The 14,271-nt window shown below is 42.1% G+C and overlaps 1 protein-coding gene across 1 annotated transcript; it reads left to right on the top strand.

Moving 5' to 3' along the window:
• Window positions 1–264: 264 nt before the first annotated feature.
• Window positions 265–13,629, top strand: jazf1b (JAZF zinc finger 1b; the record flags this gene model as incomplete). Its single annotated transcript, XM_083989147.1, has 5 exons — window positions 265–379; window positions 8,690–8,762; window positions 9,468–9,664; window positions 10,857–11,026; window positions 13,159–13,629. 5 exons carry the CDS (start codon window positions 265–267, stop codon window positions 13,333–13,335), a joined length of 732 nt encoding a protein of 243 aa, XP_083845273.1. The 3' UTR covers window positions 13,336–13,629.
• Between the last annotated feature and the right edge of the window lie 642 nt (window positions 13,630–14,271).

Consider the following 14,271-nt stretch of genomic DNA (forward strand, 5'->3'; position numbering starts at 1 on the left):
AAAAGGAATAAGTTGACTCGCTAACTAACTGGTGAAGCTTTTCTAATGAAAGCCAATCCTTACCTAACCTGACTTCCGGTGTGGCCGTCTCTCCGCTGAGTTGACGCAGCTCACAGGAGTCAGCGCACCGCCCCTGCTGCCGCCGCTCCAGCTGTTCGCACCGCTGTCCGCCTGCTGTTCCCCCCGCTGCTCGCCGCCTGCTCTCCGCCGCCGCCAGCCGCCCGTCGCCGCCCGCCTGCCCTCATTTCCAATGCAGCAGCGACCATGACAGGCATCGCCGCTGCTTCTTTCTTTTCCAACGCTTGCAGGTTCGGGGGCTGCGGACAACACTTCGACTCTCTGACCGAGCTCATCGTGCACATCGAGGACAGCCACATCGGTAAGAAGAGCCGCCGCCGGGAAGTACCGAGCGCCGCAGCCTGCAATGGCCGTGGGGGGGTTCGTGGTTAGCAGCAGCAGCACAAGTGGCTAAGTTAGCGAGCTAGCAAGTTACTTCCTGCGTCCTGACAACCCTGTTGCTAGGTGTGGTGTTGGCTGTTGATGTTTCCATGTAGGCTGCTAGTTGATACAGTTTCTGTTCACCGACTGCGCTTCCACTATCACCGCTGCTGTATCCCAGTTTAGTAGGTAGGTAGCCCACCGACAGAGACCGAGCCGAAGCATCGACAGGTAAACCGGGACAGAGCTGCGCTGGTAGCGGCGTCGTGAGCTGAGGTCGTGAGTTAAAGTTGCATTCTGCACAAGCCAATGAAGATACACTGATTAGAGATCAGGTTATTTCATCAGGAAGACAGTTAATGTACAGGCTGCTACTGACTTCTCCATCCAAGTTACTGTTTATTATTATTATTATTATTATTATTTTTTTTTTACATGTTTGTTTACCACGTGAAGGAGTCAAGATTTCACCTGGATAGATCAAACATTCAGGCGATTCCCTTATAATGATTAAGTTGAGGACAGGCTGTTTGATCTTGTACCTAGTTGGTCCATTTGTTGTATTTATTAGTTATTAGATGTCTTTTTTGTCACTGAAGTTGCAGGAAATTCACAGTCTATCCACATACCTACAGCACATTTTTAGAATAAGTTATTAATCTTATATTAGTTTGCTACCGTTTTTAAAAAGATTTGAAAAAAAAAGAAAAGAAAACAGCACACATTAGATATGCCCCTCCCTTTTTACTGATGTATATCATGGAAAACTTTATTAAAATGACATACTGGTATGTCACAATTGACTTCTAACTGCCTCATGTTTACAATATACAATATTATAATGAGTAATACTAATATTAGTTGAATTAGAATTTGGTGGTGTTTGTTTTGTGGCAGTAATGGGTTTCCATACAACACAAAATTGACCACATAATTAGAGTTAGATTATAGTTGCCATTCTTTACACATAATCAATAGATAGCCTATAGAGCCAACATTATTCCCCAATTGGTGTTCGGGAAAAACCTCACAGAAAAGAAAATAGTAGCTTGACGTTGTTTTGTCTGTCCAGTCAATGAGAGCAGCCCAGTAATGAGTTCAGTGCAGGGATGTTCACTTGATTAATTCTTATTAATGGATGGAATTAATTATGGCAGACACTGTTGGAGCACTCCATTAGAGACTCTGTTGCTTACCCGAGTGATGTCTACATTTGGACTCTGACTTTTACTTTATGACTAAGACTATAACAAGTCTGACATGGCCAAAAAAGTAATAACATTTTATTATAGTTATATTTTATTATATTTAAGCCATTCCCAGTCCCACATGAATGTTGGTCCGACAACACAGCTTGTCACATGCTAAACACCGCCCTCAGTGCTCACTAAGTACTAGCAGCTCAGAAGATGCTGGCTGGATCCTTTACTGCACTTCCACCACAATCAACAGCGCCACCCCTAGTTGATGTGGGGCAAAACAATAACAATCACTTTCTGTATACATATTGACAAGTCACAATGGATGAAGCTATTAAAACATTTATTGATTAAACATTTTTCTGGCAAAATGTCAGACTAATGTCTAAGTAATATGTGTGACATATGATAGTCAATTCCAGATGTTGCCCATTTAATCAGAGCACCCCTAAAATATGTTTGAATGAAATTTAGAGGAGCATCTTCCAAGTGTTAAGAAGAGACATGTAACTAGATTTATGTTCACACAAGGTGGTCTATAATATGTCACCTTGGTGCAGAGTTGAAAAGTTATTTTTACTTGCACTGATATTATGTAAAAGTCATGATGAAATTGTCGAAAGGGTTTTAATGTTGTTTCCAAGTTGTTGTCTGTTATTCATTGCAAATATTCACCTTTATCTCTATATAAATGATCAGAACACAGATCGGTATATATGTTTTCGTCATTGTTTTGGTCCTTTTTGGTTTGGTTAAATTACTGCAGTGTATTTAATCAAGTCACTCATCAACTATAATTAATTAAGTTTAATCATAAACATTGCATAATCTCTTATAAATGTTTTCTGTTAAGTTCTAAAGCTTTTGTGTCTTTGAACTGATTCTGGTCTAGAAAAAGCAGACCCCTCCTCACAGTGTGACTGTCTTTTAGCTCGTACATCTGTTTCCTAATCTAATATTTCAGACTGTTATGATTGAAGCTGACAAGGCCCAGCTGCCTCAGTTGTTCTTGTTTGTTGCTTGACTGGCTTTAATATCCTCTGCCCTCTGATTGTGTGCTGAGCATGTGTCCGAGGTGTGAGCCTTAGAAAAAAATGCTTCCAAATGACTTATTGGGGAATAATGAAGCAATTAGTTGGCCCAGGGTGGAAAAACTTTGTTGCCCCCCTCCTTTGTCCACTGGCCTGTGCCCACTTCGAGGAGTGCGAAATCTTGCGCGTTGTGCCAAGTGCCTGTGAAGCATAATTACAGAGAGAGTGCTTGATTTGGCCTGTCTTCCTCCTCATCTGGTGGCCTGCTGCTTAAAGCACATTCTCCTTTGTAATTAGGCGCCTGGAAAACAAGCACACATTCTTGTCCCTGTTTTTTCCCCCCCAGTCCTCCTGCTGGTCACGGCTCTGAACATGGGGTGGCGCTGCTCTGCTGTGGGTTGACGGAGCTGGTCTGCACAATAAGAGATAACAGTCACACACTAAAGTCTTAATATTAACACAGCTTATAAGTAAGTAAGCAGCCAAAGGACATTGTGTTAATAAATAAACACAATGAAATAGAGAATTTTTCAGGTCTGAAGCAAAATGACTGATCCTGTCAAGAGTGCTTCTCATACACAGGTGTATTGTACTCTATTGTCACACTCTACATTAGCAAGATAATATGGTGACTCACAGTCAGGTAAATTGTCCCAATTGTTCAATTTAAAATGCACATTTACAGAGACAGCATGGCGCTGAAAGAGGGACCATTTTCCCCAAGAGTTAGTTGGCATCTTAAAAAAAAAAGAAAAAGAAAGTAAAATAAAATTCAATGAGTCATACAGAGTTGTAGCTCTTGTTTCTCTCACCATCACGACAGCAGATTGAAGTAATATGAGTGTTGGGTGGTCCAAATTCAGCTAACTTCAGCTAAAGAGAACAGAAGCTAATGAGGCAAAGAAGACACCGGCTAGAGCAGAGGAAAGCTTTAACACGTAGTCAGAGTCATGTTGTTAAACCTGTAGGATCTCCTCAATGGTCTGGTGTTCTTGTGTGGCATATAAAACTACAGTGAGTACTGCACACTGAGCTACTGAAATGTTTACTTTGTCACCAAGTGACCAGGCCACTGTAGACCTGAAGCAAATAGCAGCCATGTTATTTAGACCTGTGAGTATAAGTATGTGTATACCGCTGAGTCCAGGCTCAGCAACAATGGGTCTGTTTGTTGCCAATCCTCACTGGAGGCTCATTTAGAAGATTTTAGTATGCACCCCCAAATCTGGAAGTAATAAATTTGGGAAGCAGTAACTAGTTTCCTGATCTGTGCACCTGGTGGACCTAATTACATTTCCCCATTCCTGACACCAGTGCTCCTGTTCCTGTGCGACGATTGCAACACGAGGAGCTGGTGTTCCAGATGAAGCATTTCATACAGGAGATAATGTGCAGCCCCGTGTCAACATTACATAACATAGACGTGGAATCTGATACAGAACAAATGGGATATTTTCTGCTGAAATGTGTTTTTACTGTTCTGGTTCAGTGCTGATGGTATTGTCCAATGTCAAATCAAACGCTGCTAATTGGAGGGGATTCTCCTTTACTACAGCTACTTAAATCAGTCTGTAAACGATAAATCGAACCTAAAGTTTTTCAATGAACGATCATGTTTCATGTTGTCTGCATTTAAAGGCTTTTCGTGTCCCACAAATTCTAATACTTTTGTAAATTAGTGATGTTTTATGCAAATATTAATAATCAAGCAATGTTGGTGTTGCTATAGGCTTCCCCAAGAGTCATATTCAAAGATGGTAAAAACTGGATATCAGAAAAACAAACACCGGTAATTATGTTGAAAATGCATATTTATTCTTTCCTTCTCTTTTTCTTTATGTGTAGAAGTATTTTGAGATCTGTGACAAGTACAAATTAATAATGTAAATAAGTCAGCAACTATTTTAATACTCATTCAATTATGTCAGTCCTTATTTAGCAAAACTGCCAAACATTCATAAAGTCCACAGTTTCCATTGTGAGACATAGTAACCTTTGGGTTTTTGGACTCTTGTTGAAACCAAAGAAATAATTTGAAGTGATCTTAAGATCAGAGGAATTCACATCTTTGGACATTTCGTACCGACAATGATCACCTGATTAATCAAAACTGAATTTGATTATTAGTTGCGACCCCAATTCCAGTGCAATAGACGGCAATGAATGAGTGTATTGTGTTTATATCTGCGTTTGTATGAATGTGTCTTTGTCGTTCTGTGTATAGTGCGTGTGTATATTTTTAAGTCGTACGTATTTACAATAGATCATTTTAACCAGCCCGTGTTTTTTCAGTAACCTGCAAAGGCAGCTTACACATGGAGCTTGACTCTGTTTCATTTCCTCCTTAGAGGTCACATCGTAATGAATTACCTGTGCCACCACTCCTGGTAATGTCCCCTGCTGCTCAGTGCTGCCATAAACATGTCACCATAATGCTCACCACTCCGCTCTACCCCACAGTGCATTTGGCCATGAGGGTGGATGGGTGAGCCAGACGCTGGTGGAAATGAGAGAGGGAGCTGTGTGTCTGGTCTGTGTGCACGTGTGTGTGTGTGTGTGTGTGTGTGTGTGTGTGTATGTGTGAGACAGAGAGAGGGTCGTGGAGGGCGTTATGAGGGGGCAGCAGGCGTCACTTCCCCTGTTGCCTTAGGAAGGTTTGTTGTGTGATCGTCTTTTGGTTTCCTGTTGAAGGCCGTCACAGGGACCCTAATGAGAACATGCTATTGCATCATGTTTTCTGCTCTGAGATACTGCAGCCACTAACTCATTCAGTATAAGCTCCCTTTCACATGCTTTACACATAGTAGATACTAACTTAACTAGAGTACTAATCAGAACATCACATTAAAGCTAATCAGCTTTGTCGAAACATGTTTAAAATTGCACTGCATTTCAAAAATCTAGTGGAAAATTCTTGGTGGAAACTTGACCTATTTCTAAAACTGGGTGTAGTTTCACTATCTGTTTTTAATTACTGCAACTGTTTGTTTTTTGCAAGATGTGCAAAAAAAAAAGAAAAGTAGCAGCCGTTTACTTTTTTTCTGACTTTTTCATCTCTTTTGCCAAGAGAGAACTTGTTATAAGCTGCAATTTATAGAAAATTTAATTTTCTGAAAATGGAAATCTTGTGAGATTGAAAAAGCTGAGTATATGAATGAAAGACAAATACGAAGAGTCTTAATAGACATTAAATGTTCTAAACCAGGTGTCTATTTTTTTTTCTGTTCCCAAACCATGTATGTCAATAATCTGTGAGGTTCATAGGAGCTCATTGTTTGCCACTGGAAATGGAAATGGTGAACAAAAAGCCTTTTTTGTTTCTCTGAAGGCTTCAAATAGTCGGCCACCAAGGTGGACCACCTGTGTAGTTTGATTAGAGCGGTTCCCATCTCTACTTAAGGCGCCTTCGTCCTGGTCCTTGACTGCTGGTGGCCCCAGAAGAATAGCAGAGGTTACGGGGGACCGGCCCCTGCAGGCCTCCTGCTCCCCAGTCCCCACCTGAGGTGTGTGTGATTTACAGTGTGTGGGAACAGACTGATCCACTGCCGTTTGAGCGGTCTGCGAGCAGGCCGCCATTCCACTCCTGGAGGCTCATTAGGGATCTTAGGAAGGATTTCTGGTGCACTCACGCACACACATACCAACACACAGAGCTCAGAATAGTCTCTGCACTGCCTGCTGGGCTGGCAGGGGAATAGTGCCATTATGAATGTGTCTTTCCTACTTGGTATTTCCATGACTTTTGCTGGAGAGTGGAGAGAGGTGTGCTGTCCCTCTCACCGGGGATAAATCCACCGTTAATGAAACACTTGCTTACGACTGAGGCCTTGAGAGGAACCTCTTGAGCCTTAAGGCGCTGAGGTTTGAGCCGCTCTACCTGCCAATACCATAAAACTCTGCCACTATTTTATCGTCAACTGAGTGGCTTGGCTTCAAGCGCAGAGTTGATGCCCTGTGTCTTTTGACACCCTAAGTGAGGCCGACATCGGTTTGTTGACTTAGATTTCTGTTGGACCTCTAAAATGTGCACTGTCTCGCTGTACACTCAAATGTGGTTTCTGTTTGAGTTTATCTGGTCAACATCACCGTTCACCTTTTTCATGACAGAATTAGGCTGGTAGCTGACACTTCAAATACAGCGCGCAGTCTGTGCTGCGTGTTTTCCTTCATGCCTGGCTATGTGTGCACACGTGTGTCTGCATTTTGAAATTATACACCAAATTGGTGTCTTTCAAACAGTTCAACAAACAAATATCCAACTTGTATTTACTTGACTCAGCATTTGAAGTTATAGAACAAGTTCAGTGCCTTATGTATCAGACAGACTTCTCAACGCAACAGCTAGAAAACAGTCTCTCAATACTAAACAACAATTGCTGATAGTCTGTGGTATGAACAGCTGGCACTCAAAAGGGACTGAGGTCTAACAATCTGATCTATTCTTGTCCACGCACCAGAGTGTTTGACATCAAGTTTCTATTTAAAACAGCCGTCTCAACCGTCTCAGAGGGTAAAACCAAAAATCTAATCAGTTCCTGTTTGGCACAAGGTCTCTCTGTCCAGCATGAAAATTAATGGAAATCTGCTTTTAGTTTTTATGTTCCAAGCAAACAAACAAACAGGAGTGAAAGCCCAAAGCTGTGGAAGTAATAATAGAGTATGACTCAGAGTTTTATTACAGCCTGACAAAGGTGTTGCTTGCCCCTTTAACCAAGAAAACTTTAATTACACTATTTCCATATGTTTTATATAATTGCCAGTCATTTTTAAATTAAATAAAGTAGAGCTGGGCTGTTTCTTGACTGACTTAATATACCAAGTTTGTTAAAGCTGTCCTGTAGCCATTGTGCTATGAAGAAAAAAAGCATAATTTAAAATTTAATGTCACAAATAGCTTCGGGCATTAGTGTTTATGTGTGTAAATGGGAGTGGGGATGGAAAAAAACCCCGATTTTCTTTTACCACTTGGGGGTAGCAGTCTTTCACAGCTCTGTCAGAGGCAGACAGGGAGGCTCAGCTGGGAAGTGGTAGACACTGTTGTTTTATGGGGCATCTCTCTTCTCCCACATGGACGGCAGCGGGAGAAGGGTGTTTGAAGTCAGGCCCGCTTCACCTCAGGGTGTGGGGATTGGCTATTGTTGTACATTTGGCACCGCTGAGCAAGATGAATGTCTGGAGCACAGCATGGGAAAACGCAGTATGTGTCAAGTGTGGTCATGTATGAGCAATGTGGTGTCTGCAGAGCGAGCACCTTTTCAAAAAGAGCAATGGGAATTTAATGTTTAAAAAAAAAAGAGAGAGAGAGAGAGAGGGCACTTGGGATGTTCTGCCTTGATGTGTGATTAAACATGATTTAAATAAAGGTAACATTGCAGGGCTGCCAGGCGTTTAGATGGATGCACCTCTGTGCAGGAAATAAGTCAAGAAACAAGTATCAGCCTGAAACTCATGGATCTTCTCCAGCATCACTTTACTCAGCAGTGACTGTAGTCTAGACAGTGGCGCATGACATCATGTTGAAACAAATTGTACACCACGCAATATCCTGCCTTTTAATTACTTTCACTAGATAGTTTTTATTAGTCTTTATTCTTGTAGTCAGCTGAGTGTGCAATATTCCTCACATTCGAGGAGATGAAAAAAGGCTTTGCTTAATAAATAATGTAGGAGGTCTTGTGAAGCAGGGTTTGCTATGTTTCATCTTCCAGGCGGCAAAGTGACAAGTGTAGTAGAGACACATTGAAATTTCCATCATTTTATATGAGCCGGTGCATATTCTCATTTGCCCAGGTCATAGTATTTCAAAGGAGGTTAAATCGAAAGCAACTGGACTTAGTTATTTGTCTAGGAAGACGTTTTACCTCTCATCCAAGAGGCTTCATCAGTTCATGTACGCAACTGACCAGGCTGGGACTTTATATGCTACATTTAGTTTTGTAAAGCTACAGAGGTATGATGACATTATCTAGTGGTACATTATTTGTCTAATTCCTCTCCTCTCTGTGTCTCTTGCCTGTTCAGATACAGACCCTCGACTTTTGGAGAAGCAGGAGCAGCAGCAGCCGACATATGTTGCCCTCAGCTACATCAACAGGTAAAGATAACAACAGCTGGATTTTCACTCATAGTAGTAGTTATTAAATTTTGACTAAATCGACTTCATAAATGGCCTAAAATCGAACATAATTGTGACATTATTGTTATAAGTACTTGGCCCTGTAAAGATTTATCTACAAAAGTCCTCTACATCAGTGAGTATTACTACTGTGTCCCATGTAGAGCTCCTATGAGGTTTTACCAGCAGATTCAGATGTCATCTGGTGGATTGCTCAGATGAATTGCCTCAGTATTTGGTGGCTGGGTTTTTTTTTTATTGCACTGGGTTCATCCCAGTCGTCTTTGATATGGTGCTTGAATAGTGGTGTTTAAAAGCCTTATGCAACAAACCAATGAAGTAGAAGTTCTGCCACTGTCTCCATGCCTTCACAAACACATCTTGATGTGGTTATTGCTTAATTTGTTAATTCCACTTTAGCAGTAACAATGTCTATGTTAACATTTCATTTTTATGATACACATTTACCAAAGACTTTACTATCCATCATAAACCCTGGTGGATGTGTTTTTTTCAATGGGAATGGAGCCAGTGATACTTTTTTCCGAGCACGTGTTCTGCAGTAGCAAACTTTTAATGCTGGAGCTTTCTAAACATCATGGCAGGCCACTGAAGGAGGTGAGCCTCTTTTCATGGAAAGGATCGCACAAACCCTGACCAGACTTATATCCCACAATGCTCTAGGTTCATGACAGATGCTGCACGGCGAGAACACGATGCCCTGAAGAAGAAGGTGCAGCCCAAGCTGTCTCTTTCTCTGACAGGCAGTCTGTCTCGCAGCAGTGTTTCCACGCCACCCCGCCATACCAGTGGAAACCTCACCCCCCCAGTCACCCCACCCATCACTCCTTCCTCTTCCTTCCGCAGCAGCACGCCTACAGGTAACTATCCCGATTCCTGAGCACAGCCGCACTCCAGTCAGACATCAGGGATTTCATTTGTAGTGGAACACAGACCGAACAAGTGGCAGCAGGAAGGAGATTGACTTTCCATCCCTGACGTCCTTTTTCAAGGCACCGTGACAGTAAAATGTCCACTCAGTGGGTAGAGCAGGCGCCCCATATGCAGAGGCCACAGTCAGCTCGGTTCGAATCCTGCATCGGGCGGCCCTTTACTGCATGTCATTCCCCCTCTCTCTGCCTCCCCATTTCCTCTCTCTCAACTGTCAAATAAAGACCAAAAAAGCCCCAAAAATATAAAAAAAACAAAACAAAAAAACAAGGTCCACTCTGCTGAGGATAGTCTAAATCTCTGCCAGCTTGCAAAGTGCTCTGACCGTCTTATAGAATAGATCCGGGTACAGGAAGAGTGACATCCGCTTCAGAGATCAAATCGAACAGTCGAAAAGCAAGCAAGGTTGCTCAGCAGAAAGCACATCATGTCTTTTTGTCCCTTTACTCATCTCTAGAATAATAATATAGGCAGTATATTTCCAGATGTAATGGTTTAACAACCTGAACTGAAACTGAAATCATTCTGCTGATCCCTTGCATGGCTTTGTGTGACATTTTACTCTTAAATTGTTGTGCAACATTTAACAGTAAAATGTTGAATATTATCATTAACTACAGATGAATGCTGGGCTTGAGAAAATATCTTTGTTACACAGCTACAGAGAATCAGGGACAGCTCTCACAGTCCAACTAGCTTGTCTAATTCACTCCAGTGTAGATTACATAACATGTTTTTTCCCATGTGCTCATGTCCCTGTTTTGTAAAGTATGCCGTTTTTTGGCATAACATTGTGGATTAATTGATAAAAAACAATTGCAGTTCATTGACCCCGAGACCTCAATGCAATGAGTAAATTCTTTCCCACGATTGGCATGTTTCAGTCTTGACAAAAGCATGGGCACTGTAACACATGAATTAGAGATTGTGGGAACGTTGCCCAAATACACGCTGAGAAAGGTCCGAGCTTCTCAGCCTGAAGGCTCAAAGGCCACAGATGAGTCACGAAGAGTGAATAAATCAGAGCTTCTCGGGGACCAGCGTCTGTGATCCCATGTCTGGGTATTGACGCCCCAAGTGACATTTACAATTAGATTTTTTCTGTCTTTGACCCTCCCGCAGGTAGTGAGTGTGATGAAGAGGAGGTAGACTTTGAAGAGTCTGACAGCGACGAATCGTGGACCACAGAGAGCGCCATCAGCTCCGAGTCCATCCTCAGCTCCATGTGTATGAACGGAGGAGATGAGAAGCCTTTTGCCTGCCCTGTCCCAGGCTGTAAAAAGAGATACAAGGTAGGTTCAATGTCCTCATGGAATACACCCTATAGCTTCAACGCAAATTAACAGTGTGAAATATTTTTACTATACAAGAGGAGGACCTGGGAATTTTGTGGTTTCGAGGTGTGAGGTACGCAAAAAATGGATTCCCTGCTGTGAACAATGGAAAACGGGCTCTTGGCTGAGCAGTTCAACATACATACATACATCTAGTCCACGTCAGTGTTGTGGGGTTTTACAGGATTTTCCATTTACATCTGGTGTGGCGGTTGGAATAAATTATGTGCAGACTGAGAAAATTGCATCGCTGACGTGAATGACAGGGTTATGGGCGATGACTTAGTCTGAGGGACCAACAGGCAGCGTTGGGAATCTGTTGAGGAGCAGAACAAGAACCAGAACATTTTATTTCAGCTCTCCACACTCTCATGTAGACTGGTGAACACTTTTTGTCCAAATATATATATATATATATATAATGATATTGCAGACAATAATATTGTTCCAAGTTTGGCAGCATTTTGGGAAGGCCCTATCCATCTCGTCATATCAATGCACCAAGCCAGGTGTATAAATAAAGGTTTAGTAGAGGTTTTCTAAAGTGCGATGTGGAGGAACCTCACTTAATATAACCCTCAACTTTTTTCTTCGTCTTTAAATCATTTTTGGCCATTTCATGACTTTATGTGATAGAACCAGGGAATACAGACAGGAGTAGGGGGAAGACATGCTGCAAAAGAGCTGGGAGTCAAATCGGCAACGTGCTGCTTAGGACATATGAGCACATGTCCAAAGAATTTCGTCCCTCTACAGTTGTAGAGTGTAATTCCCTATACTGGAATACTATACTGTTGTAAATATAGGCTGCAAATTGATCCCTACTCATTTCAGGATTTCAAGATAGTATACTTTATTGTCATTGTACTGGTGAAACAACACAACGTAATTGAGTTTTGGCAACAAAAATCCATCCACATACTGTAGCAGCATTTGCAGAAATAAATTATGTGATGTCTTAGTTGCTAAGTGTATTAAAATAACCTTAAGATTCAGTGTATTAAAATAACCTTAAAATAGTCCATAAATAATCCTTGTCAAAAAAAAGAAGTAAAAAAAATAGTATAGAGAGAATATATTATTGCACGGCCTATTGCATATTCCTGGAAGCTAAAGCTTAAGAAGTCAGTCCACCGCCTGCAGGGAAAAAAACTGTTTCTGGTCCTGAGTCTGCTGGAGGGGAGAATGGAGAAGAGTGACTGTCCTGGGTGGGTTGGGTCTCTGAGGATGGCTTTTGCACGTCTCTGTAGGCGAGTTGAGTGGATGTTTGGGTAGAGGAGACCTGATGATCCCTTGTGCTGTTTTGATTGCTCAGTCTGTAGCAGTGCAGCTGGAAATACCACACTGTACAGCAGCAGTAGACAGGATGGACTCAGTGGTAAAAGTTCATCATCAGCTGTTCAGCTGCATGCTGTGTGGTGACAGTGCACATGCATTTATTGATAAACTAAAGCCTACAAATATAACAAGATGGCGAGTTGGGTGTTGGTGTTGCATCTTTGTTTTTTTCTCTGAGCTCTTGGATTCACCCTTGTCTGCTCCCTCACTGGGCCACTGTCTCAATAACGTCTTCTTAGCTCTCTTCAACATCTGTGTGACGTTGCTGCAAAGTCATGCATGTTCTCATGAGATGATGCTGTGCAAGCAACCAAAGTTAGACAGTTCAATACCAGGCCAGCAGGGCGCACTTTGTCAATAGCACTGGTGCCAGTCTCCCTTGTACAAATCAATGAAAGGTCATACTATAATTTTAGGTAAAATAAAAAATGTAGTGTTGCTTTAACACAACCCCATTTAACACCTTTGGCAGGATCAAAAGCAGGTTGAGACCCCTGCCTTCCCACCTAACACCTGTACCTGATCTCTACAGATTTCAAGGTCTTGTGGAAATCCTTTACAGAAACATGGAGGCTAAAAGAGCAGCATGTTAACACTCTGCAGTAACATGTGGATGTCATTTTTGAGTGTCCACATACTTTTGTAGTCCAGTTGTGCCGAGCTCAACCATCGCTACATCTGCCACTCAACACGCTCCGCTCTGTGATGATTTTTTACATTGATCCGCTGACTTTCTATTGTTTTCATTACAGAATGTGAATGGGATCAAGTATCACGCCAAGAACGGCCACCGAACCCAGATAAGGGTGCGCAAACCCTTCAAGTGCCGGTGTGGGAAGAGCTACAAAACATCTCAGGGTCTCCGCCACCACACCATTAACTTCCACCCTCCCGTCTCCACTGACATGATCCGCAAGATGCAGCAGTGAAGACGGAGCGAGTGACCAGCGCTCACCTCCCGACCATCTGAACACCATCATCATCACCAGCAACGGCTGTTTCTCTCCACCTCAGACCCCCGCGCCCCTACCTTCTCCTTCACTCTCTTTGCGATGACACTATTTTTGATTGCATGGTATAAGTGTATTATTATTCATCTTTAATTTTTATTCAGAATATTGAGTCTTTATGTAGTTCACAGTTTTGTATTTTGCACATTTGAGTTATCATCATTCGAGTTTTTTTTTTTTTTTGATATAATATGATGCTTGTTGACGATGAGGGCTGCCCACACCAAGTCACGAGTAGCCTTGCATGTACAGTAGGTCATCCTGCTTCAAAGGCAGTGTGAAGCCAGTCGATACTAAGGAAATATATTTAAATGTGTTTGTTGAAGGCGGGCGGCACCATTTCCTTACCTCTACTTCACATGAGCCACAAAATGTGACAGGGGCTGATAATGACAACAATCAGAATGTTTGGTGTTAACAGGAGAAATCCAACCTGAAAACTTTTGTACATGTTTCGTTCTCTTATCAGGTTCAATGTTGTTGATAATCAGCTGTTGGATTTAGTTACTGTCCTTTCATATCACAAGTATTACACACCCTTTTCTTCATCTGTTTTCCTGCAAACAGTGTGTTGAACACCAAAGGACCATCTCAGGTGACGTTTGAAAGCATTTCAGCACCACAATCCTGCCCAAGTGTTCTGATCGTATTTACCGTGTTCACTTGGATCATGGGAAGTCTTTGTTCCTAGTGGTCATAATCACTTTCCAAAAAGACGTAAGCAGTTGTCCCTGCTATTTAACAGTGGGGGATTAAAGCACTTTTTCTAACAAGTTGCCAACAAATTAGCTTTTTTTTTGCCAATATCTTGTTTCTGGTGTACGTACAGTAGCAACCGAAACGAGGCTAAAGGCC

This window comes from Trachurus trachurus (genome assembly GCF_905171665.1).
Source record: "Trachurus trachurus genome assembly, chromosome: 16".
Taxonomy (NCBI): Eukaryota; Metazoa; Chordata; class Actinopteri; order Carangiformes; family Carangidae; genus Trachurus; species Trachurus trachurus.